The sequence below is a fragment of the Lissotriton helveticus genome, chromosome 12, assembly GCF_964261635.1.
Source record: "Lissotriton helveticus chromosome 12, aLisHel1.1, whole genome shotgun sequence".
Taxonomy (NCBI): Eukaryota; Metazoa; Chordata; class Amphibia; order Caudata; family Salamandridae; genus Lissotriton; species Lissotriton helveticus.
Genome location: NC_136073.1, coordinates 152690831 through 152716857, shown reverse-complemented (window position 1 = coordinate 152716857; position 26027 = coordinate 152690831). Strand labels below are relative to the sequence as shown.

At 46.9% G+C, this 26027-nt stretch overlaps 1 protein-coding gene across 2 annotated transcripts in view; it reads right to left on the bottom strand.

Annotated features, from left to right (window-relative positions):
• Window positions 1-26027, bottom strand: part of LOC144799615 (hydroperoxide isomerase ALOXE3-like) — a 186609-nt gene that overhangs the window by 93723 nt on the left and 66859 nt on the right. For both annotated transcript variants that reach the window (XM_078671024.1, XM_078671025.1), the window contains exons 4-5: window positions 17106-17228; window positions 12916-13019 (exon numbers count right to left, since the gene is read on the bottom strand). In XM_078671024.1, the coding sequence (XP_078527150.1) occupies window positions 12916-13019; window positions 17106-17228 (227 nt within the window). The remainder of the gene's footprint in view (window positions 1-12915; window positions 13020-17105; window positions 17229-26027) is intronic.

The window sequence follows — 26027 nt, the reverse complement described above, 5'->3', positions numbered from 1 at the left end:
CTTCGGTGGTCATATCACTGAAAATGCAAAATTGGAAAAAATATTATTGTCTACGGGTGCTTGTGGAAGACAATTTCTATGGACTATAATCTAGAGAATGCTAAAGTGATTCTGGTATTTTACTAACATCTGCTGGCCGCTTTCGATTAAAAAAGTTAAATAGAGGCAGTTGAACAGAAAAAAAGTCCCTAAGCGGAAGCAGACAGGTACTATGGCTGATCTCCAGAGCCCACAAAGTACATACACATATAAGTATATACTAAAGTATATACAGGAGGTCTTGAATGCTCGACCTAAACATGAGGAAGATAAAAGAGGGTTAAACATTAAAATTTAGGAAGAGATAAATATGGATCATTAGGTGGGTGTATGCTTACATATGTATGAGGGGATTATTAAGTAGGGAGATGCCTGAAAATGCAAGAGGTGCAATCATATGTATGAGTGTTAAGCGCGGAAGTGAATATGGTAGAAAAGCATGAATATGCAATCAGTCGATATGGGATATTTATGAGTGGGCAAGGGGGTAAGCAGAAACGCTTACCAAATTTATGCAACATGAGTGCACACTATCCTTTGCAAGCCTTTCACAATTTAATTTTTCAACATGGCCTAAGAAGTGGATAAAAGTTTTTACCTGGCACACATTGGCAACGTTTTACTGTTTACTAATGTCCTGAATTCATCTGTGTAACTCTTAAAGTTTGTAAACACAACCAAAGTATCCCTTGAGGATACCCTTTGATATTCACTGGCTATCCAAAATGTAAAGTTGACCTCATTTCTTAACTAAAAGCACTCAAGCAGTGGGCAGCAGTGATACTAAATTTTAAACTCATCACTTGGAAATAAATATATTTAAAAATAGCACTAAATACGTTTGCAAAGATTGTACCTTAAATTGGCTTATACACAATTTTGGTTACTAGCTTTCAGGGCAACACAGCCATCCAGCAGTCCTACCACTATCACAACAGATGTCCCCTTTACAAGCAATAGGAGTCTGATTGCCATGTGGTACTACATTATGTATGAAAATTCCAGAAAAGGGATTTGAGTAAAATCATTTTGAGATGGGCATAAAGGTTAGGGAGCTTCATTTCTCAGCACTGTTGTCAGAAATGCTATATGCATATGTCCCGCGTAAAACTATAAGAGAACTTAACCCCATGACACTCCATGGCAAGGGGTCCACTTAAGTGGTCTCCCAAAAAATCAGAATATTAAAATTCACCAAAACTGCATATCAGCTTCCTCCACACCAGCTCGCCTGCCTTTGTCTCTCAGAGATAACTGCCTAAGTGCTATTTAAACACAAAGGGGTATATTCACAAGAACGTGTTATAACTACCGCAAGAGTAGCGTAACGCAACTTTCAACAACGCAGCCTATCGCGGGAAAATAACCCTGTGTCAACGTGGAATTCACAGCACGGCGGTAGCATGGGATCGACACCAGATAGTGCAGCAAATGTCCACGTGAAAATCAACGCCACGCCACCCAAATGCGATACGCGAAAGGAAAAAAACATGCGCTGAGGTCAACCGCTGTACTAAAAGTAGCGCCAACCAGCCACAGGCCTGCAAATTCCATGCGTCTGGTGGGACAATGCACCATAAAAACCACAGAAAAAATTCACCAGAAACAAGCCAAAGCATGTAGCAACATGGATGCACCCTGACCCAGCGCAGAGGCCAACTCGAACCCCACAATCCCAACAGACTACCAGCAAGGAACAACGGGGTCGGGGAAGGCCAAGGAGAAGAGGGAGAGGAAGACGGGGTGCAGACAGAGAATCGGTCAATATGGGATATTTATAAGTGAGAACAAGACCAGTGTCACGGAGGTGACAGAACACTACCAGCAACTGACCCGCTAGCAGACCACCTAGATTGCAGTCGGAGTGCCGAGGAGGCCAAAGCAGGAGGCCAATAGGTGCCGGCATGACGTGACTACGTAAACCAGGCACCAACCCGCTGCCAACAGGAAGGCAGCGACAGGCAGTGGCAGTCCAGTGCCACGGCAGTAGCTGGAGGAAACCTAGGCCACAGTCATCAGTGTGGAGACAGTCCAAGGAGTAGGGAGTACGTACACAGCTCGAGAGGCCCTGACACAACCTCAAAAGGGAGTGCAACGAACAGGGACTGGGGTGATGGGAGGAGATGGGCACAATGGCACACATGCATAACTAGGTGTAGCATACTGCACACCCACAATCACCCAGGATCATGTCCCTGATCACTGTCCCTGATCCCCTTGGTACACTGCAGCACACACACATAGCACAAACAGCACACCCACATTGACAACAACTTGGAACAACGCGCATAGCCGATACTGCAGAACATAGGACACAACTGGCTCCGCACATGCACAGAAACATGCCTACTACATCTGACAGAGCCAGAAACTGTGAGTCCAAATATACACTGTCCTGCAGAAGAATCCAGCACCCCCCAAGCAGTCACAATGTACATTGCCATACAGTTTGCATGCAAACCAGCACAATGCTCTAACATACATGTCAACACAAAGTCAACATACACCTCCCCTTCACATCACAGAGGGGCACACAACACCTTCAGCAGAACACAGAATACAACACATCAGTGATGTCAGAGAGGACCACCACACCATTGATACCGACGCCCTACAACAGCCCATGGATATCTCACGCAACCCCCCACCAGGACCCCGCCAGCCAAGCTACTCAGGGGGGAACACTGAGCCTGCATCAGACCCCACAGCAGGAAGCACCCGCAAGCACAGCTGGCTCACGACATTTCCCCCACCCACACATGGCACCCCAATGCCATGTGTCAGCACCCCAAAAGGAGGAGGCCCAACAGGTGTGGGCCGAACCCATGGAATGCAAACCAGGACACATACGTAGGTGTCTATCACCCTTCAGGACCCACCCACACCCCACTAAGGAGACCCACACTGCCATTGAGACACATGCAGGTGCACATTCACAGTACGGAACCACACCCATGGGCGCTCAAATAGCAGTCACACACCCAAGTTGGCTATGCGTACGATGGCCCTGGCCACTCCCCTTACGAATAGAGTGGGTGAAGACAACGCTACATGTCCAAGCTCCAACCCTCTGCCTGCGGTGACATGTTTACACCCGATGTACACAGCACAATGTAATGTCATAATGCCCAGGACCCTCATGCATACAACAACACCACAGGTACACACGCAGATATCATGTTGAACTGGCTATGGGCACATGCGCCCGGCCCCTTTATTGGCAGGGCCACATGTACAGTGACGCCTGTGCTAGATGTGTGTGGGGTAAGTGTAAGCCATTCCACACGGAATGTCTTGTGCTAGCAAACACTTGAACATTGGACACCAGTGCAACAGAAACAGAAAACACATGCATAACAGAGTCAACTGCTGAGCAACATGGAGTTAGCCGGAGAAAGTCCAGAGGACAGCCAACATGAATTGCAGTGCACTGGGGTTGGGACACTAGAGATGAGCGCGCTCAGATGAAGAAAAAGTCTTGGATTGTGTCCCTTCAATATGTTCCTGATGCAGATGCAGTGGAGTGTGTTAGACCTGCATCATCTTCCCCATAAACGTCTCAGGGCCCCCACACTGTTTGAGGTGACATAACTGAGCAACCGCTCCACATGACAAAACACAATCATCAACGGACAATGGCCTGCGGTGCACTGAGTCACTGGCACCTGGAGTGCTGAGCAGGGTATCAGGCAGATGATGGCATCCACGACAGGCCTGAGCCACTCCGTAAGTCTGTCAGGACTACCGTTTCAACTCTGGAAGATGGCAGTTGGAGGTAGTCCTTGCGGTGGTGTTGTGTGCCTCCTGCGGTAATGCAAAGTACGGGCCGGTCTGGACTCGCTTTGGTGTGTGAGCCCTGGTGGGACGCATTTCTGGCCGGAGGCTGCGTATAGCCAAGGCCACAGAGAAATGGTGTTGATGAACCCAAGGCCTACACCTCAGGGGCCATCCAATGTCTCCGGAAAAGGGGGCCCGGACCTCACCAGCACAGAGATAGTGGCCCCGGATGCACTGCGGCCGGGACAAGCACCCAGCCATGGGACGGTGACTTGCGGTGCAGTCAGATGGGCCATGCGAACTGAGCGGGTCACCATCAATGTCCGAGGTGTATGTTGCGGAGGGTTGGGGGGGACAGTGGAAGGTGCCCTCCAGGCCATGACGCCGAAAGATTCGATTTTATCCGGTAGCAGCAAATAGAGGAGTGGAATGCGACAGCCTCGTTGCCACCACCAATTCGGTATCAGCTACATGAGGATGAAAACTGCCCACTAGACCATAGACTTAGGCGCCACCAAACTTCGACCAGAGAGTGCCCATGAATGTCGGGGAACAGACTAAGTGGCACCGGGGCTGAGAGGGGGTGCAGTCTACGATGATGCCGGTACACTGATATGAACTCCACCATTGCTAAATCATGACTCTGTGACTTACTAGACCACAGTGTAGGCCAGAGGCAGCCGTCAGCAGTGGCCCACAGCCACATGTTGTTGGCTCGCAATGCACAGCGCTAGTAACACCAGGGCAGTTGTCCGTAGTGTACGAATACCTCTGTAACAATGATCCTTTTCTCTCGCTAAGATGCAAGGCATCATCCTCTTACGCCTCTCCTTGCGTGCAATGATATGTAATTTGCCTTTCCATACTCGATGTTCAGTTCAAAATCTGTGATCTACTCGAACGCAGCCTAGGCCGAGAGCAGTGTAGGCCGAAGGCAGCGGTCAACATGGGCCATTCACAGAGTGTCGCCGTCAAAGGTTGGTGGCCCCACCTGCCTGTGTAGTTCAGGTTCAGTGGCACCACGTGTTCGGTCACCCCTGTGACTGTGACCCTGCTTTCGTCCAGACTGAGCCTCATCTTCCTCTTACTCCTCTCCGTGTGGACTCTGCCATTCGTGATTCGCGACTAGGTGCTGGATGTGAGACCTACTGGTCTGCAGAGTAGTCCTGGTCTCTCATCCACGTGTCGCCGGCTGGCATTGAACCGGGTTTGTGGCAGCACGTGTTGCTGGCTGGCGTTGAACAGGGTTTGTGGCAGCACGTGTCGCAGGCTGGCTTTGAACAAGATTTGTGGCACACCTGTCGCAAGATGCCCATATAGAACTATGCCTCACTGATTGGGGAGGGTCTAGTGCTGTGGCCACTAGCCCAGATTTGGGGTCACTGCCATTCAGAAGCCAGGACACAGTTTCACATATGGGACTACTGGGCCACAGAGGGCGCCGTTAGAATATGTAAATGAGGAAGGAGTAATGTGGGCCAGCGTCGGGGGGCCAGCGATGATCTGGGAGGCTGGATGGAATCGCGGGCCTCAGGCTTGGAGCTTACACAGGCATGTGGTGGGCCCTCCTTGACACACGCCGGTGTCGGCTGCTGATCAGTGTGGCCTGGCTGCGCAGGGTAGGGCCTGACGGGTTCGTGGTCCAACAGGCCAGAATACAGCAGGCGCACAGGCTCGCAGGCAACTCCGCTAACAAGGACAGCGTCCGCCTCGTGGCAGGGTTGGAGGCACCGCCCTGGCAGATAAATTGAGCTTTCCGGAAGAGGACCACGCCCAGGGCTATGTGCTTTTTATTCACACCCCTACGATGGCCTGTCATACGCTGGGCCATCCCACTCTGCTCACGCTTATGGGGGTGGCGTAACAGGAAACATTTCCACAAGGATCCCCACTGGCTGGGGTGACATGGTTGCGTCTACTGTCCACTACACTCCATACACAAGAGGTGTATGTCAGCATGGATATGGGTGTGTTCTGCATACTGCAGTCTGTCCAGCACATCACCGCCATTCTTGGCATTGTGTACTTTCCCAATCATGGTTCTACTGCATCCTTCACACATGCCTGTTTGCCACCTCTCCCCACATTCGGCTATTGTGTGGCTGAGGTGCCATGCCATTGATTGGTCATGTTCACGGCTTGCCCGGGTTACCATTGTGAGTTGTTCTATCGTGTCTGGCGGGTGGGCATGTTGTTCTGCAAGTTGGTTGTGATCTTCTGACGTGTGCATTGCCAAAGTTGGGGATTGCATGGTTGTGGAGTTGAGGTGATTGGGGTGTTAATTTGGCACTTGTCAAGGGGATGTGCATTTCCCTCAGTGCTATCCTGGGACCGCTGGTTGGTGATGGACTGTCGGAGAGTGAAGGGATCATGCACACTGGCTGTGTATTTGGTGGCCACATTGGTGACGGTCCCACAGTGTTCTGATGTTGCCTGCACATTGATGTATGGCATATGCTTCCTGTTGCGCTGATTGTGTGCTGTGTCACCAGGGGCACAGGTGGGACATGTGTGCAGTGGATTGCCCCAACACGTGCGTGCATCCGGCAATGGCGTATGGGCCTTGCTTGGCCTCCAGCGGTTCCTCCGCATTGTGTTGGACGTATGGGGACTGGGGTGCCAGGGTTATGGTTCTGTCCAGGACAGGTGTGGGTGACTTAGATGTGGCTGGCTGTGAGACTCCGCCGACTCTGGTGGGTGTTGGTTGGAGTGTGCCAGGGGCCAACAGGTGCAGCACAGCCAGCAGCTTGGTGTGGGGCGGTATGTTGGTTGTCAGCTGTGTTGGTGCAGTAGGCCTGTTAAGCGATGATGGCCAGGATGCGTAGGATGGTTGTCCCTTTCAGCCTGTAGTGGACAGTGACATTGTCAGATGTCTGGCCTGTGAGGCAGGTGCGTTTCCTAGGGAGCCGCTGTCTTTGTCTGCGCTGCCTCTGTGGTGGTCCTGGGGGGATGTGCCGGGTGGGTGTTGTGGCCCTCTTGGGTGTCCGACCTGCATGATGTGCGGCTCCATGGCTTCTATTGCCCTTCTGATGACGCCCTGGGCTGGGCGCCCTTTTGTGGTGCAGGCTGCCGTCCGACCTTACACCAGGTCAGAGCAGGTGTTAATTTCCTGCTGCTAACGCGCCTTATCGTGTGTTTTGTGTTCTTATCGCCGAACTGGCTGCTCGTTGTGAATGTTGAGGTGTGGTGTTGTTGTGGCTTTTTGCACGGAACACCTACTCTGCATCTCATTAGCGATAGTTGTGGGGGTCCTCTGTGGTGATGTTTTTTGCGGCTGCTATTGCGGGTGAACTGGTGCTGTAGGCTGTTAGCACCAGCTTGTGAATGGCGCAGTAAATTTATCATGACTTTGGCTGCGATAAAGTGCCGTTAATTCGGCGCTGGCTCCTGTGAATATGCCCCAGAATGGTTTTGTCTCCCAGGGTGCTCCCAGTTGATCGCCTCTCTGGGGGTGATTAAAGCTGCTGCGGCTTGCGGTGCTGAATAACTTGCCAGTGAAGTTGCCTCTCTGCTAAGCTGTTATTGTAACCATGAAAGGTAAACAGAAGGCAATTTTAAGAACTGCGTTGAGCTACAGGCCTCGAGCCACAGGCCAGAGGCAGAGGCTGCCAAAGAAACACAAAAACGTGGCAGGGTGGTGCCTCTCTCTCCTTGTGCGCGCGCTCCATGCACTCTGGGGTGGTGGGTTTCAGATCCTGTGTAAAACAAAAAAAAAAACTTCATAAATCCGGGAACTGTTTATAATGTTGCCTCTTCCCTAGTTGTGCTTGTAGCTTGCGGTGCCCTTGTGACTAATACAGTGTTTGGTGTTGGTGAGGGAGGTGGGGTGGTTGCAGTAATGGAACAGAAAAAAAGACAGGCCTGGTGGGGTTAAAAGGTTAGTGGAAAGATTCAAAAAGGCGGAAGCGAAAATGGAAAGAATGACAAAGGATAGGTGCGTGCCTAGGCCAAGAACAGTGCACAGGGGAGGCACAACATTGCTTCAGTTTATTTATGTAAACTACCATCATGTGTTTTATTCAAGCAGGGGGTTTTCACCAACGAATATTTAATTCCAGTTTGGAAAAGTGGCTTTTTTTCAAAAAAAATTATTTCTATTGCTCTACTTTTGTTTGTACCCCTGAAAAAGTAACCAAAGCAAGAGGATGGCAAATGCCGTCAGCCCCAAAATCATCCCATGGCCTCTTCCCAAACATGAGCACAAAAGTGGCTAAGTCAATTTTAAAAGTGTTTCATTTGAGTGTTCCAGTCTGTGCTCCTACTGTGATGTGTACAGCTTGGAGAGAAGGGGTGGATCCAGTGTCCTGTACAGGAGTAGATTTCATTTGTTGTAAAAGAAAGGATACACCCAGCCTCATTTGACCACGTGCTTATTTGTATTGAGTAGAGAGGGGACAGCTCATCTGACAACTGCCCTTTCCTACAGACACACACCCCATTTCCTAAACCGCGTACCCGGCCTCACTGCTACAAAAGGCTAGCCTGCTGTGCTAACAATACAATGGGGTCACCGGGTCAGTTGTCCATAGGACCAAACCAACAGGAAGCCATTGTTTGGGCTTTCAATCAGTGTGCACAGGTCTGGTACCATATGCTCTGTATCTCTTAGCAGAATTTTATAGGGCGGCCTTATAAGAAAATGTGCCTGTCATACTCCGTTCCCAACAGGAAACCTATAAAAACAAGGAGTCAATAGTATTCACTAGGAAATAAACGTACATGATTCATATTTCAGAAATGTGAACGGCCCTTTGTGCATTTTGTTCACGGTGCCTTTTATTAGTGTGTAGAACATTACAAATGGATGGCATCACACACTGAACTTCTCTCTGCTGTGCCCAAGCTCCAAAACACTACTAAACAAATAGAAATATCCTTTGCTGTTATGTGCCCAAACTGACAACTCATGTTTTTTGAGGCGATAACTTGCTGTCGACAGCCTGAAAATCGTCAGCTTTGTTGGTGCACAAATGCATTCCAGCTTCTTCCGCAGTAAATTAATTGTCTCAAGGCACTTTAAAATCATGCCAGTAGCGCTACACAAATGCCGGTGACATAATCCAATGTACCATGAAGAACAAACGTATATCGTGATCATAACGCGATATACTTCAACACAATTTCTTAGCCTTGCCAGGATTAGACCTCGTGACCTACAGGTCATACCAGACGTCGGCGGCAGCGCTTAACTAAATGAGCCGGTAGTATGTCAGTGTCCTGCCTCACTTCCGATAATGTGAACGACTAAAAAACAGCAGCCAGGAAGTTGAAACAATGTATTAGGTTGAAACACGAGATTTTGAAACATGTCTCGAAACAAACAGAAGAGCGCTGATAGGACAAGCAGCAAACTAATATGCCAGTGCCTCCCGGTACAGGAAACAAACAACAAAAATGAATTCTGGTGGACTTCCACCGGAGTTCTAAGGCACACGTCAAACTTTTCAAGTCGCTTCCACCACTGCTCCGCACAAAGAGTTAATGTATCCCTCATGCATGTCGTTCTACCTAAGACATCCCTGTTTCTAAAAGTGTAACGTAGAACACCGTGCATTTACACTACATACAACGATGTCTGCACAGCTGGGGATCCAGCCATGGTCTGGGCAAGAGGCCACCGCCCCTGCGTGCCCAAGGAGCACGCATGGGAGGACTGCAAGTTGTAGTAGCCGCAAGTGCTTCTACTAAACACAGTCAGACACATCTTCCCAGACTGGCGCCAGCACACGTTACACACCACCCAAACCCCCTGGCTTCTCCATTGTGCAATCTTGTTTCACCAATCTAAACACATGCACGAGAGGATATATTTTTCTAAAACCATGTTACATTTCAGAGGATGTTGAAATACAAATAGGTTCATAAACTATAAACATAAGCAGCAAAACACTTCCATCATACGAAACCGAAAACCCTCCGAATTATCAGAACCTGCGCAGTTCTGCCGAAAAAAATGCTCAAAACCTGCAGTTGCGTGGATGAAGGCGGAAACAGGATTTTTCAACAGAACAAGGCTCACTGAACTAGAACAAGAGAAAGCCAACTGTCTCCAGTGAGAGGAGAGGCTCTCACCCAGCTTCAGCCACCCCTGCAAGAGCCAGGCGAGCAGCAGCCTGGCGCGAATGTGCAGCGTGCAAACCTTACCTTGAACATAGGGGAAATTGCACTCTTCCTCTGGCCTCTTTTTTCCCCCTCCACCACCGGCTAAAGGCAGAGCAGCTATGCTGTGTCCCCTCTGAAACACAGCAAAACCTTGTTTCCTTTGTGTCCTTTTTCCCCTTTTTTCCAGTGCCCTTAAAACCGAGGCTGTTGTGTGAGGAAGAAAGGGCATAAAAAACAAGCATTGGCAATGCAATAGCACTCGCATTTACGTGAGACCTATTGCATTGAAAACGGGAGTGCAGGCGGGCGTGAGAAGGCACCAGCATGACCGGGAGTGCATGGGAGGGGGGCCCCAAGAAGTCACGTACTGCGGAGGGGGGGGTAGGGAGGGACGGTAAGAAAGTAGTCTGTGCAGTAAAGTGGCCAGTAGCCATGGAAGGATACAAATGACTGACATGGCTTTCATGGGGAGGGACTAACAAGCTTAAAACCAATCGGAAAGCAGCATTTATAACCTAAACCAATGAAGAAGATGGGCTGGAGAGTGGGCAGAGCTTCCACAAAGCTTTCACGCTATAGTTTATACTGCATGCCTCGCAAAGCGATGGCAGCGCATTTGCGCTGCAACTCTAGGCGAGACCTAAAAATGACAACTGCTCAGATTACAAAACTATTTTAATATGATGCTAAAGATTCTTCCTGAAGTTTATATTCAGGCTATTTTGTACTATGTGAAGCATGTTGCTAGAAAATGGGAGTGCCATTTCACTTGTATTTGGTTTTATTTAATTGAATTGAACTATGGTTGTTTATAAAATGAAATGTAAACGTTATTTCTAGTGTTCTGTTATGACCATTGTACCTCACTCTCTGGAATCATGTAATGTAGAAAAAAGAAACATAATATAATAATATGGTGAGTTTCCCTTTTTGTGCATTGCTAGCTCTTCGTTCATATTTGGAATCCAGCCAAGGGTAGTATACATGGCATGGGCGGGGTGTTAGCATAGTTTAACCGCTAGCTTTGCTGTCAATGTCTTTCACATTTTGGATCAGTCAACAGCACAGCCATTTAGTGTAAGAAGTATTCTGTAGGGCAGGTGACATTTTGTTGCTTTACTTAAAAGCTTGCACTGGTGAGTGGTGAACATAAGAAAGCAACAGAGTACTCTTCTGCGACTAACACATAATCTCACCACTCCATAGTGTTGTGTGTGGCACAAGTGGTGTGGCTGGAGAAGGCAGCACAGCCCTCACAGTATGAGTGACTGCAGTAGATAAAACAAAATTGCCCAGAGCCCCACAGTGTTCAATTGGCTTAAATCCACACCTATATGCCACCATAGTTTTGCTTAAACTCACAGGAATAGATCACAAGTCAGGTACACTGTGTACGTAAATGTGCATATGTTGCTAGGATTAGAATTCTTTAGAAAAAATCAGAAGACAAGAGGCGTTTGGTAAAACAGGAACAGTTTGTTTAATTAAACAGTTTGGCAGGAAGAGCAATTACAGGCACGAGGTCTGGAGACTGTCTTAATTCACATTCTGTTGGCGACCTTCTTATATACAAAATACAACAGGCAGTAAAGGTTTTCCTGCATACAATATATGGTGAGCAATGTTGGTTGCTGCCTTAGAGTAATAAATTAATGGTCAAATGGTTACTACAGGTGGGTTTTGACCTTGCGTGGAGACAGTGTGGCAAGTGGTGAACATGTCACGATGTCCAGCATGGGGAGTACCTGATCACTATGTGTGCTAGGTCCTGATTGGCTACGTGTTCCTAACTCATTTGGCATCTTACTTTATGATGTTTTTTAAAAACGCTCATATCTCCTCCGACCATTTGTGCTTTATTGGGGCAATCTCCCCTGACCATTATAATGTCGGGGTGCATATTTGTGGGATTGATCAAGAGTTTCTTACCCAAGTGCCAGCTATGCACCCTCCCACCTATGATACATCAATCAGTAATCCTGGGCCTGGATCACAGAGCCTGCCTGACTACCTACTTGCTTGTCGAGGTATATTTGGAGTTCATAACTGACAATTCTATTATTAAGGAAGATTGTTAATTTTTATTGATCTATACATTGATATCCATGCTAGCACATATTCATTTATTTCCTCCAACGGGAGTGAGAGGTTATCTTGTAAGGTATGGTACAGTGTGTCACATCTGTGGAAGCAATATTTGGTGAGTAATATCGTGGAAATGAGTACCGAGTCCTGGGTGTCAACTGTGTGCATGACAGCGGAGGAATGGATGCCGCCAGCCAAAATGCATTTCCAAGAGGAGCAGGTGTGGCCTTACAGCCAGAGATGCCTACTTAGAACTAGGAAGTTGGTTCAAATCCCAGTGTCAGCTCAATAACCTGCAATTCTGAGAAAATCATTTAACCTCCATGTGTCTAATTAACGGAAGCTGACCCTATGCAATGCAGCTGGTGTTCGTTTAAAGCAGTCTAATTGCCCAGGGCCAAGTAGTGCAATGTAAAACTGAAATCAAAAAGCTTGTACATCACACAAGCACACACACAACCTGTAAGGCTATTTCGGAAGTTAAGAGATAGTGTAGTCCTGCTGTTCAGCCTGACCAAAGTACTCCAATTATAATGCATGGTCTTTTTCAGTTCCAGTCAGAGAAGGCCTGTGTGTTAAAATTTGCATCTGTAATGGGTTACTCAGGTGTATAAATCACAGTGCTGAACCAGGTTAAACTGTGATGTGCCTAAGGCTTTCAAGTTCCAAGCTCACTCAATCCTCAGCTATACACTAAAGTATCCTACGAGCAGGAAAAGGAGGCAACAAAGGTAGATTTTGAATAGATAACAAGCAAATATTCATAAATACGCTTGTTTATAATGGTAATCCTTAAATTGTGACTAAATTGTAAAGAGTTCTGGAGTGCCAGCAAGCCTCAAAAATTAGATTGCTTAATGTGAGCTTGACACACAGAATGTACACACTGTATGGTCAAAGAACATTTCCTACCTGAAGTTGCAGTTTTATAGGTCCCAAAAACCCTCTTGAGGTCTTGAAGTGATTTCCAGGATTCCTGACGACCAGAAAATCCTTTCAGTTTGATTTCCAACAATCTAGGAGCATGAGAGAAGTTGGTTTTACTAAGAACCATCAGATCATGATAAGTATAATGCATAATGCAAAGTTTATTTGAACACGTTGCTCAGTGGATTTTTAAAAGGTGGATTTTGCCAAACATGAATGCTGTCAATATTTTGAATATTTGCAGATTGTAACCAGGCAGCACAACTTTGAAGGAAAGCTTTGGATGGGTAACTATGCTGGAATAAATAGGAATAACAATATATGGAAATATGGAACCTGCTCGACACCACATCCCCAGACGTCGCCTTCCTCACGGAAACCTGGATGAACGCCTCCTCAGCGCCCGACATCGCCATCGCCATCCCGGACGGATACAAGATCACCAGGAGGGACTGCACCAACCGAACAGGAGGAGGCATCGCCATCGTCCACAAGAACACCATCCGCATCACGACCAACTCCGACGATACCCTCACAACCGCCGAACATCTTCACTTCCAGATTCACACCGACCCCAAGACCACACTCAGAGGCACCCTCATCTACAGACCCCCAGGACCCCGCACTCAATTCAGTGAAGACATTGCAGACTTCATCAGCCCACACGCCCTTCCCTCCGCCGACTACATCCTCCTAGGAGACCTCAACTTCCACCTGGAGAACAACAACGACAACAACACCACCACCCTCCTGGACAACCTCGCTAACCTCGGACTCAAGCAACTGGTGAACACCCCCACCCACTACGCCGGACACACGCTTGACCCAATCTTCTCCTCCAGCAAGTACATCTCCTTCAGCCACTCCACCGGACTCCACTGGACAGACCACAGCTGCGTCCACTTCAGCTTCAGAAAGACCACAACCCACCACCTCCCGCAACAAGTTCCCCGCAGGAACTGGAACAAGATCACGACCGACCAGCTCACCGCATCACTGAACCAGAACCCTCCCGCCAGATCAACGGACCCCAACCAAGCAGCCCACAACCTGGCACAGTGGATCACCAACTGCGCCGACAACCTCGCACCCCTGAAAACCCATCCCAACAGGCCCAGAAGCAAGAAAGCCCCGTGGTTCAACGACGACCTCAAGAACTCCAAGAAGAACTGCCGCACCCTCGAGAAAGCCTGGCGAAAGAACCCGACCACAGACCACATGACCGCCCTCAGGCAAGCCACCCGCAAACACCACCAGCTGATCCACACCACCAAGAAGACAGCATTCATGGAAAGATTAGACAACAACGCACACAACAGAAAGGAGCTCTTCAGCATCGTCAAAGAGCTCTCCAACCCCAGTGCCAGGAACAACGACATCACTCCCTCACAGGACCTCTGCGACTCACTCGCCACGTTCTTCCACAGCAAGATCGCAGACATACACAACAGGTTCGGCGAACAGTCCACGCACCCAACCACAGAACCGAGACCCCCCACCACCACCCTCCGCGACTGGACCCCAGTCAACACAGAAGACACCATCCGGACGATGAACACCATCCACTCCAGCTCACCAACCGACCCATGCCCTCACCACGTCTTCAACAAGGCCGACTCCGTCATCGCACCCCAAGTCCGGGACATCATCAACTGCTCCTTCAACACCGCCACCTTCCCGGAGAGCTGGAAGCACTCCGAACTCAGTGCCCTCCTGAAAAAACCATCGGCAGACCCCACCGACCTCAAGAACTACCGCCCCGTCTCGCTCCTCCCGTTTCTGCCAAAGTCATCGAGAAGACCGTCAACAGACAGCTGGCCGCCTTCCTCGAGACAAACGGATCCCTCGACCACTCACAGTCTGGCTTTCGAGCCAATCACAGCACCGAGACTGCCCTCATCGCAGCCACTGACGACATCCGATCCCTGCTCAACAACGGGGAAACAGTGGCCCTTATCCTCCTGGACCTCTCCGCAGCGTTCGATACTGTTTGCCACCGCACCCTAGTACAACGCCTCAGCAACGTCGGAATCCAAGGGAAGGCCCTGGAGTGGATCATCTCGTTCCTCGCCGGCAGAACCCAGAGAGTCCGCCTCCCCCGTTCAGATCCGAGGCCTCCGAAGTCATCTGCGGCGTTCCACAAGGATCATCACTCAGCCCCACCCTCTTCAACATGTACATGAGCCCCCTCGCAGCCATCGCACGCCAACACAGCCTTAACATCATCTCCTACGCCGACGACACCCAGCTGATCCTCTCCCTCACTAACGACCCCGCCACCGCCAGATCCAACCTACACGAAGGGATGAAAGAGGTAGCCGAATGGATGAAGATCAGCCGCTTGAAACTGAACTCAGACAAGACGGAAGTCCTCATCCTTGGACCATCACCGTCGGCCTGGGACGACTCCTGGTGGCCCCCGGCCCTAGGCAGCGCACCCAAACCAACGGATCACGCATGCAACCTGGGCTTCATCCTGGACTCCTCCCTGTCGATGACCAGACAAGTCAACGCTGTCTCGGCTTCATGCTTCAACATCCTACGCATGCTCTGAAAGATCTTCCGATGGATCCCCACCGAAACCAGGAAGACGGTCACCCAGGCACTTGTCACCAGCCGACTAGATTACGGAAACACCCTCTACTCCGGAACCACAGCCAAACTGCAGAAAAGACTCCAACGCATCCAGAACGCCTCCGCACGACTCATCCTGGACATCCCACGCCACAGCCACATCTTCGGACACCTGAAAGACCTGCACTGGCTCCCCGTCAGCAAAAGAATCACTTTCCGCCTCCTCACCCACGCACACAAAGCCCTCCACAACCTAGTCCCCAGGTACCTCAACGACCGCCTGACCTTCTACTCTCCCACCCGCCAACTACGATCGACCAGCCACGCACTCGCCGCCGTTCCACGCATCCGAAGAGCAACCATGGGAGGAAGATCCTTCTCCTACCTGGCAGCCAAGACCTGGAATTCACTCCCCATCCACCTCCGTCTTACCCAAGACCACCTCTCCTTCAGGAAGCAACTCAAGACCTGGCTGTTCGAGCAGTAGCGGACCCCCCACCCCCCCAAGCGCCTTGAGACCCTCCGGGTGAGTAGCGCGCTATACAAATTTCTTGAGTGATTGATTGATTGATTGAAATACATATTTTCTACAGTGAGGAAAGAGTAAGATGCAAATATTTTCCAGTGCAAGAATTTTTGTAGGCCAAAGTGTCATTACTGTAAGTTTATGACAGGAATGAGATGATTAATGATTACATGGAAGAAGAGGATATAACATCAGTTCTGTTCAAAGAAATCATGAGCCACAAACAACTGTGATAGTGCTAAGAAAGAATGGCAAAGACTGCCTAATAAATCAGGCCTGTGTCATTAAGAGTAAAAACTGACAGGGAACAGGAGATGGCCCTTGTGGTCTTCCTGCGTTGGTTGTTATGCCAACTGTTGTCTAGCAAAATAAGTCAACTGTTAGTATTTCCCAAATGCTGTTGCCTGAAGTTGACTACTGTTGATAATGGGCGCTTGCCATCCTCTGATTGCTCACTAGCTGACTGTCTGTAAGCCGTGGTGTGTACCCCGAATGTTTTGGCGTATGGGCAGAAAGTTCAGCTATGCCTTTAAGAATAGCAGAGGATGACTTAAAGATTGATTTGGTATGGAGTGCAACTACTTATCTCTCTGTGTAATTTAGCCAATTCAATGAGACAGGAAGCATGCATATAAGAGCTAAACAATGCTTGTGCATAACATGCATACTTCATAACTATGAACTATGAATGATTAGATGGCAAACACTGAGTATTTTAGAGTTATGACAGAATCAGATTAGAAATAAGACCAACTGTTCTTTCGCTCACTCTTCATTCCATATGGAGTGGATGTAATTTTAAAATGTGTTCAACAAAATGACTGCCCATTTGTACTATGGTTCATAAAGCAGGAATCATGCATTGTGAACACTGGGAAGTCCGTGGTAGCAACTAGAGTAAAAGATCTTGACATTCTAAAGAACAACCTTACTTGAGTCATGCATGATTTCAATTGCAGGAGGCCACTCTTAGAAGGAGCCGGTCTTATAAGAAGTCCAATTGCTATGGAGGATACAGCTCCTTTTAAAGCACCAACGTATATATGTTCTGATTGCCATCGCACTCAATACTTACGAGCCACTCACTCTGAGGCCAAAAGTTAGTATTTTGGTAATGGAGAATTTAACGTTTGAGTCTAGTTCCTTGATGTCACCCACATCAATGCATCTTGGAAAGGCTTTGTGGTAAACTCTCCACCTGGCAGATGTTGAAGGATAGAGAAAAGACAGGAGAAAAGTGTCAAGAAGTCTGGAAAAGGGTTCTAGAAACCTGCCTTATATACATAGCAAAGTGGCTGCCATTTGTGCACAATTTGTTCTTCAATAACAAGTAACTAAGACATTAAAAGAAAGTACCTGTGTGAGAGTGAAGTGTATGAGCTGTGGTAGGGCCAGCCTTAAATTAACCTGTGCTCAACCCCAGGTAGCTTGAAACAGAGCAGTCAGGCTTAACTCAGAAGATATGTGTAGAGTGTTTTTGCAACACTCCAAACAGTAAGAAAGTTAAAAAAAAACAAGTTAGAAAACGAGTTTAATACATAAAACAAGACCAGAACTGACAAAAATCCAATTAGTAAAACTAGAGATATGCAATTTCAAGATTGTAGCGAAAATAGCTCCTAAAAGGACAAAACACCAACTGTGGTTATCTGGTTGTGCTGGTAGGGCTTTGGGTTGCTTTGTGTCAGTTCCGAAGGTGCTGGCAGCTGGGTGCGGAGGCTTTGAGTCCCTCGCTGTAGATTCCGCTAAGGCTGGCAGCTGTGAGGCAAGGCTTTGTGGGGCTTCACATCTGTTCCAAAGGGGACCACAGCTATGCTTGGCAGAAGGACCTTCAGATCCACTTCCAAGAGTCCAGGACTGGACTGGCACCACTTGGGAGGGCAAGACTCAGATGGCAGAGTCCAAGTGCACATATATAGTGATTAGCTTCAAATAAGACACATTCCAGCTATGTGACTCCGTACCTTTGTGCCCATGCTCTAACCGAGATAAGAGCAGTAGTGAGATACGGTACATGACGGTATGTGATGCATAATGGTCATTTGAACAATCAATAGCGGAGAGTGCATTAATTCACTAGAGTGGCAATTGTGCAAAAGGATACTTGAAAACATACCAATTCTTACTCTGGTATTATCAGAGAAAAACCCTGTGAGTTCCGAGAGGGGGCCCGACTTTTAGTCACACACTTCTCATAAGGCAGGAAAATGCCAACATTCTAAAAGTGGAATTTTCTAAGTTTTAATTTACAATCTGATACCACACATGAACTGCTTCCATTTGGAAATTGCAGCCTATTAAATACAATAAGGTATCTCTAATGTTATCCTATGGGAGAGGTAGGCCTTGCAGTATAGGAAAATGAATGTAAGAGTTTTGTACTACCAGGACATGTGTTAGAAATGGGGGTTTCAGGTTGTCATAGTATGCACCCTGTACAAGCAGAATCAACCACACAAGGCCGAAATGATGAAAAATCCAATCAGTGTTTGAGGAACATATAGAATATGGAGCAGAGTCCAAACATGGTGGATAAAAAAAGATTTGGAGCCTAGCAGCTCCTGTTCCTACCTAGCACGCTTCATTGCCTGGGTCACTATGAGGAAATAAAGCTGGGGCACTCCAATTAAAAAAAAGCTGGAATTACAATAAAAAGTGAAAAAAAATGCTATTGGCATCTTAACAGCCACTTACATGGAAGTTATGCAAATACAGTTCCCTGCCCTCCTGTTGTTTTGAAAACGAAAGCAAAGTATGGTCAGTCAAGAGACTTAGGGGCCCATTAGGATGGTGGGCGAAAAATCCTGTGAGTTCCGAGAGGGGGCCCGACTTTTAGTCACACACTTCTCATAAGGCAGGAAAATGCCAACATTCTAAAAGTAGAATTTTCTAAGTTTTAATTTAAAATCTGATACCACACATGAACTGCTTCCATTTGGAAATTGCAGCCTATTAAATACAATAAGGTATCTCTAATGTTATCCTATGGGAGAGGTAGGCCTTGCAGTATAGGAAAATGAATGTAAGAGTTTTGCACTACCAGGACATGTGTTAGAAATGGGGGTTTCAGGTTGTCAGAGTATGCACCCTGTACAAGCAGAAACAACCACACAAGGCAGAAATGATGAAAAACCCAATCAGTGTTTGAGGAACATATAGAATATGGAGCAGAGTCCAAACAGGGGGGATAAAAAAAGATTTGGAGCCTAGCAGCTCCTGTGCCTACCTAGCACGCTTCATTGCCTGGGTCACTATGAGGAAATAAAGCTGGGGCACTCCAATTAAAAGAAAGCTGGAATTACAATAAAAAGTGAAAATAAATGCTATTGGCATCTTAACAGCCACTTACATGGAAGTTATGCAAATACAGTTCCCTGCCCTCCTGTTGTTTTGAAAACGAAAGCAAAGTATGGTCAGTCAAGAGACTTCGGGGCCCATTAGGATGGTGGGCGGATTGCCCCCGCCAGGCTGGCGGTAGCCACCGCTGGCCTGGCGGGGGCAATCCGCCCGCCATCCTCTCCCAAATGCCCCCCCACCATATTAGTATGGCGGGGGGGCCGTGGCGGACGGAAAGACCATCCACCGCTTTTCTGACCCGGTCGCCTTGCGGCCGGGGCGGAAAAGGGCCCCCTGCGGGCCCCCAGAGTGAAGGAGGGGTGGGGGTGCACATGGGGGTACCTGTGGAACCCCCCAGCATTTCCATACACGAAGCAGCAGACACCGCGAGGTGCCTGCCGCTTCGTGTATGCAAATGCATGCATACATTTTTAACATTGTGGCAGGCGGTGCAGAGAGCACCGCCCGCCACAATGTTAAAAATGAGGGATGCACCCGCCACTGTGGCGGGCGCATCCTAATGCACACATCGGGACCCCCGCCCTTAAGGCGGGCGGTCCCTTTTACCGATGGGATGGCGGGCGGACAAAGTCCGCAAGTCATCCTAATGGGGGCCTAAGAGTCTTGGACTTGGAGCTGGACCTTAATGATTCTTGAAGAATGTTTGCAAAAAATAGAGTCTAGCCTATGACCTTTACTGTGGTTTGCTACAGCAAGATGTTTTGGAGATACAGGGAATGATGACCACTAACAGAGCAAGCACCTCTGTTCATGTATATAGCCACAATACCACTGTGTATATGCTTTTATACATGGAATTAGGATGGAAAAACAAGTTGTTGCTAATGGGGCCAGGGCATTCAGAAAATCATACTCATAAAATACTTTGTTGTGGCCTGACACAATAGCCATTGACCAAGACTGATTTAAGTTGTGTGGAGAAACCACAGCTAAAGAACAGTCATTCTACTGCTGCCTGGAAAAGGCTGGTAACAATGGTCCAATCAGTAAGGAAGATTTAAAAATCAGACAAAGAGCTTTGTATGGAGGAATCAGGTGAAGAATAAAATGTTTTTCTTTTGTCATCCATGGTTCCCTAATAAAGTGGGATAAAAACAGAATTGGGCTTCACAATAAAATTGAAGACCTCAGCCTAGTGTTTAATTGCATGTGTTATCAGCAGTCTGTAACAAAAAAGCAGGGTTCCTTGAGAGCACAGCAGGAACTACAGACAATAAGGCTTGTGCTGGATATGACCATCATGCAGACAGTTCCTGAGAGTAGAGGAAATGGTAAGTAGTGTGCAGACTGATGAACAGTTCTAGAAGGAACGTCTTGGCTGAAGGAAGCCCCTAGACTAGCTCTCAGCTGCGCAGAAGACACTCAAAGTCCAACAAATGAAGTACATTGGCAGCAATAGGCACCTAATGGCTCAATGCCTTCAGCTTTCACTGCTTGACGAGTATTGTGCACCTATGTAGAGTTTATATTAGTAAAGTTCATGGGACAAGCCTGGGAAATGTAGTCCAGCAGGTCACCTTGCCACAGCAGCGAGGTGGGTGTGCATGGTGGATGTATTAAGACAGAATCAGTTTAAACAGCTTCATGAGAGTTACATTCAAACGGTTACATTTTGGTATATTGACGGAGGTGATGTAACAACCAAATATACAATCGAAATACAGTCAAGAATATTACAGAATTACCATATGCAAGTTGAGACTCAAGATCATTGACAATTCTAAGGAGCTGAATATTTCAACATGCACCAAACAGACAATTAAAACAGATTGGAACATTAGAATGTTGAGCACTCCATTGCAGACAATGGAGTGTTCTGGGTTTCTACAGGCCGGTAGAAGCCCACAGACCAACATTCTAAAGTTTTTTTTCCAAACACAGCGGCTGCTGTGAACAAAGGCCTCTCTGGGTCTGAGGGGATTAAATCCCCTCGGGTTCTGATAGGCCTTTGTTTTATTTGTTAGAACATTCTGCCCTCAAGAGACAGAGCATCAGCATCAGCCATAGTGATAAGTATACAAGTGTTGAAATGGAAGGTCACTTTCCTTACCCTGTTGGGGCTAACTAAACAATGATACCTAATTCAAGCATGGACAATGCTTTGGTCTGGCATATTGGTAACATTTTGCCAGGACAACACCTGGGCTAACATATTCGCTTATGCTTTTTGAAGAGAGGGCAAACCTATAGTATGCAGGCTGGGTTATACATTGTGGTTCTGAGAATCTGTTTTTTTTGGTTGAGGGTGGTGAAACCCTATTCATTCAACAACCATAATCCTCGTCAGGGTGAAACACCAAATGTCACTAAATAAACCTGTGCTTAACCCTCTGCTAGTATGGCATAAATACAGCTGGGCTTAGCTTAGAGACAATGTGTGAAGTATTTATGTAGCAAATAAACAGTAATAGAGTGAACACACAAGAAAAATCACACAACAATTTTGAATGAGTAAATTTTAATACATTTTGACACCAAAATAACAAACATCCAATTATTAGAAACAGATATATGCAATGTTAACTATGTCGGTAAATATAAATAGTGCTTAAAAGCAGAAAGTGACAATTGTGGTTATCTGGTAGTGCCAGACAGGAACAAAGTCACAAATTTGTGCTGACTGTGTCAGATAGCGGGTCGGATACAGGGACTAGGTTAGGCCTGCTGAGAATTGTACCTTATGTGCTTTATGCATGCCGTTGCGCCATGCAGCGGCAGTTCAGTAGAGCGATGCGGGAGTCCTGTGTTGAGATCCGTCATGCAGTCGGTTCTGATGAGTGATGCAGGGTTCTGCGTAGAGTTATTTCATACTACATCTGTTCTGATGAGGAGCTGAGAGGGCTGCATCACTTCTGATAGGGGCCACAGCTTGCCGTGCGGAACACCTTTAGCCTAACATCCAAGGTTTCAGGCCTGAGACGGCCCCTCTATTAGAACTCATAGCAGGAGAGTCCTGGTACAGTGTTCAATCTTGTTTGCGCTTGTGTCTCTGTGATTCAGAACAGGAGTTCAGCCAATTAGACCTTGGAGTCACCCCAATGTTCTTGCGTTTATGGGGCATGTTCAGTTCTTCTCTCAAGTAGCAGGGCAGCAGAGCACTATCTCTTGCAGGCAAGGTAGAAGAGCGGCGGGGCAGTCCTAGCAGCAGAGCAGCAGGGCAGCAGTGTAGCAGGGCAGCAGCAGTCCTTCTCACACTTTCACCGATCCAGGAGTGCTCTGAAGAGATGGGCTTAGGTTGCCGTTTTTATACCTGGTCCCCACTTTGAAGTGAAATAAGCTTCTGGAGCTTCCCCCCATACAGATGTATCAGAATTTCCTGCCTCCCTGCCCTGGTCCTAGTCTATCTGGGAGCAAAATTTGCTAGTGTGAAGTCCTTTATGTGTGAGCTGGGCCAGTGCCTTTGAAGCACAGGTGTAGTAGGTGACAGCTCTGCCCCATCCTGCAAGAGATGCCCATCCTGACAAAACTCAGATCCTCTATAGTGATACTTTGAAAGGAATACACAAATATCAACTACCAACTACACCTAGTCATGTGACACAGGAACAGGCTACAAGTACCAAATGGTTAGAAAGAAAATGCCAACTTTCTAAAAGTATAATAACACAGTATGGCAACCCAATTTTCCCCAAGGAACTGGGTAAGACAACTTTCTAAAAGTGTCATTTTCAGATTTGCGACAAAAAATAATCAGAATTTTGCATAAACATGTTTTAAATTACTATTCCTCAGACACCAAACATAACTTTCCTACCTGCTCCTAATCGAAAGGTATAACTTATGAAATGTAATAAGTTACCCAATGATATCATACAGGAGAGATGAACACACAATAGAGTAAAATGGATGAGTTTTTTATGACCAGGACATGTAAAACTTAAACATACATGTTGACCTTTTTATTACAATTTACCTTGCCTCTAAGGCTGTTAAGCACCTACTTTAGGAGTGGCTTAGATGAAATTAAAAATTAGTTTTACGCGCCACACAGGGGTTTTTCTGCCCAGTCAAACTAGCAGTTTAAAACTGCTATCAGGCTGCAATGGCAGGCCTGAGACATGTTTTAAGGGACTACTTAAGAGCAGTGCACAATAAGTGCTACATGCCCACTATTAGCATTTAACTTACAGGCCTTTGGTCTCTGGTCTATAACTTTACTGGGTGATTAAGTAAATGAAACATGTCAATCAGGTGTAAGCTGATTTTCCCATATTGTAGTGAGTCAGCACAAACACTTTGTACACTTTACCACTGCTAACCAGAGCTGGAGTCCTCAGACCCAAAAAATCAATATCAGAAAAATAGAAAGTGTGAAGGCAAAAGGTTGGAGGTGACCCTGCAGAGAGGATGTTAATGTGAGCAGACACCCAGCAGCGAATAAAGTTTATCATAGTGCTAGAGGTGCCTAGCTCGTTTTTAGAGGGCTAGAACAGAGTATCTAGGTGTTCTAGCCTAGGGGTCGGGTTGTGATAGGTTTTTGTAGTTAGTTTCACTATTGAGTTGCACACATTACCTGCACGTTTATTTTTCAATGGGAAGGTGCCGATGATGATAAGTGGAACACACTGATGAGTACCTGCCAGCAGTTCCCTGGTGGTTGTTTCCATAAGGTCGCTTCCCACTTTTCACACATTTTTTCATAACACTCTGTAAGTTGGGAGGGTGTTTGGAATGGTGGAGACACAGACACAGAGAGTATTTTATAAAGGAGATAGGAACACCCTGTTAGTACTGAAGAAGCGTTGCGTACTACAAATATCCTCACTAGTTAGGGAGGCAGGTGATGTCCGAGAACTCTATCAGAGATGGGGCAGGTTTTGTTGATAAATAAATGTGAGTGGAGGGTAACCAGCGTCTTTTCCCTCTGAGCTCCTGCTCTATAATGGACCTTTGCAAGATAACCAAAACACTGCAGCTGTCCGGTACATTAAATCAACTCCTAAGGGACAGGTGTATTAATTTTGCCACTACCCAGGTCAATATATGGCTGTAAGCTAATTAGCACCTTGCCCAACAATTCAGCTGACCATTGGATCATACCCATTTAGTTTCTACTATGGGCAAGGGTCACGGTCTCCACAGGGACTTTAGCTAGCATCAGCTGAGCTCTAGACCTAAATGAGACTCTAGGCAGACTAGATAACTGGACAATAACCACCCGTTGCAGCTGCCTAATACCTTTGTCAGATGTATTCGAATGGACAACTATACTATCAATCGGGCTTCACATGGTTGTAGTCTAAAGCCTTTCTTAAATTCTGACAGCAGGTGCGACCCTACAAAAAATCAAATTACAATGATTATTGTGCCAAAACATCCCCCTTTTGTTAGATTCGAAGATAAGGACTCCCTCATAAATAAAGTGACACATTGGATCAGGCACATTAGGGGCTTGGTAATTCAGGAAGACATTACCAGTTCCCAGATGAATATTGTGACAAATTCAATGTTTGACATGAGTTAGCTAACATTGAAGGATGAAGTCATGGGTGACAACTTGGTGGCTCTAGATATTAGGTCCTGTCCACCAAATAAATTATGTTTGCAGTTTAAGTACTTTGACATTATCGGAACACTTCCACACATTATGGTGGGGAGACCATCATCAACTCGGAGCAATATTGATTGACGTATGGGCCCAACATAAATGTCTACACAACACATGTACCTAGTAACAACAGATTCCAGTTGCCAGGCCAATCTTAGAGCTTGATAGTGCAATGACATCTTTACCTTGCTCCCTCTCTTTAGAGGTATTGCCAGCCACCAATATATCTACCAGCCTTGATCCAGCTACTAAAATTAGACATTTGTTAACTCAATAGTCAACAATGTAATTTTTAAATTCCTGTCGCCCAGGTGTGTACCCCAAGTAATACCCCTATTGTTCAGAGGCCTTCTTTGTCCAAACTTGTGTCTTGGAATGTGGCTGGCCTTAGATACAACATGATCCATCTATACTGGAACAACTTTTTGAGGGATACAACTTATTGCTTGCTCCAAGAGACATGGAGAATCAACCCTATATTTAAACATGGATATCTTAACTTTCACGATGCAGCAAAATCAAGCTTAGTTTGCAGAGCCTCCAGTGACTTAACTACCTGCTTCCAAGTTTCTCACAATTGCAAAATCTGCCAACTAGACATAGATTGCCAAGCTATTTTGGGCATTTAACTATCACTTAATACAAAAATGTGTGTTATCATTTTCAACATGTATACCAGAGAGAAAAAGGGTAGTCGAGCCTTAAAAACTTTTCAATTCCCTTAGGACTATTTGGACGGGTGTCACTAATACCAGTATCTTATTTTGGTGGGGGACTCTAATACCACCTTTGAAACCCTTGACAATGATGATGTTCAGATCACATATGAGGAGGACAAAATATGGGATGTCCCCCATCTGGCTATTGCCCCCATAAAAGGTGCACCCAGGCTGTTTTTCAGTTACGGGCTTTTTCCTTTGAACTTGGGGTTAGGGCCACTAATGGCCGCACAAGATCAGATTCCAGAGAGGCCATTACATGTAACAAACCCAATCATACCAGTCATATTGACTATAATTTAGTCGACTTGAGACTGCGGTCATTTGTTGACGACATGGTTATTATGCATAGAACTGAGAGCAACCATAATCC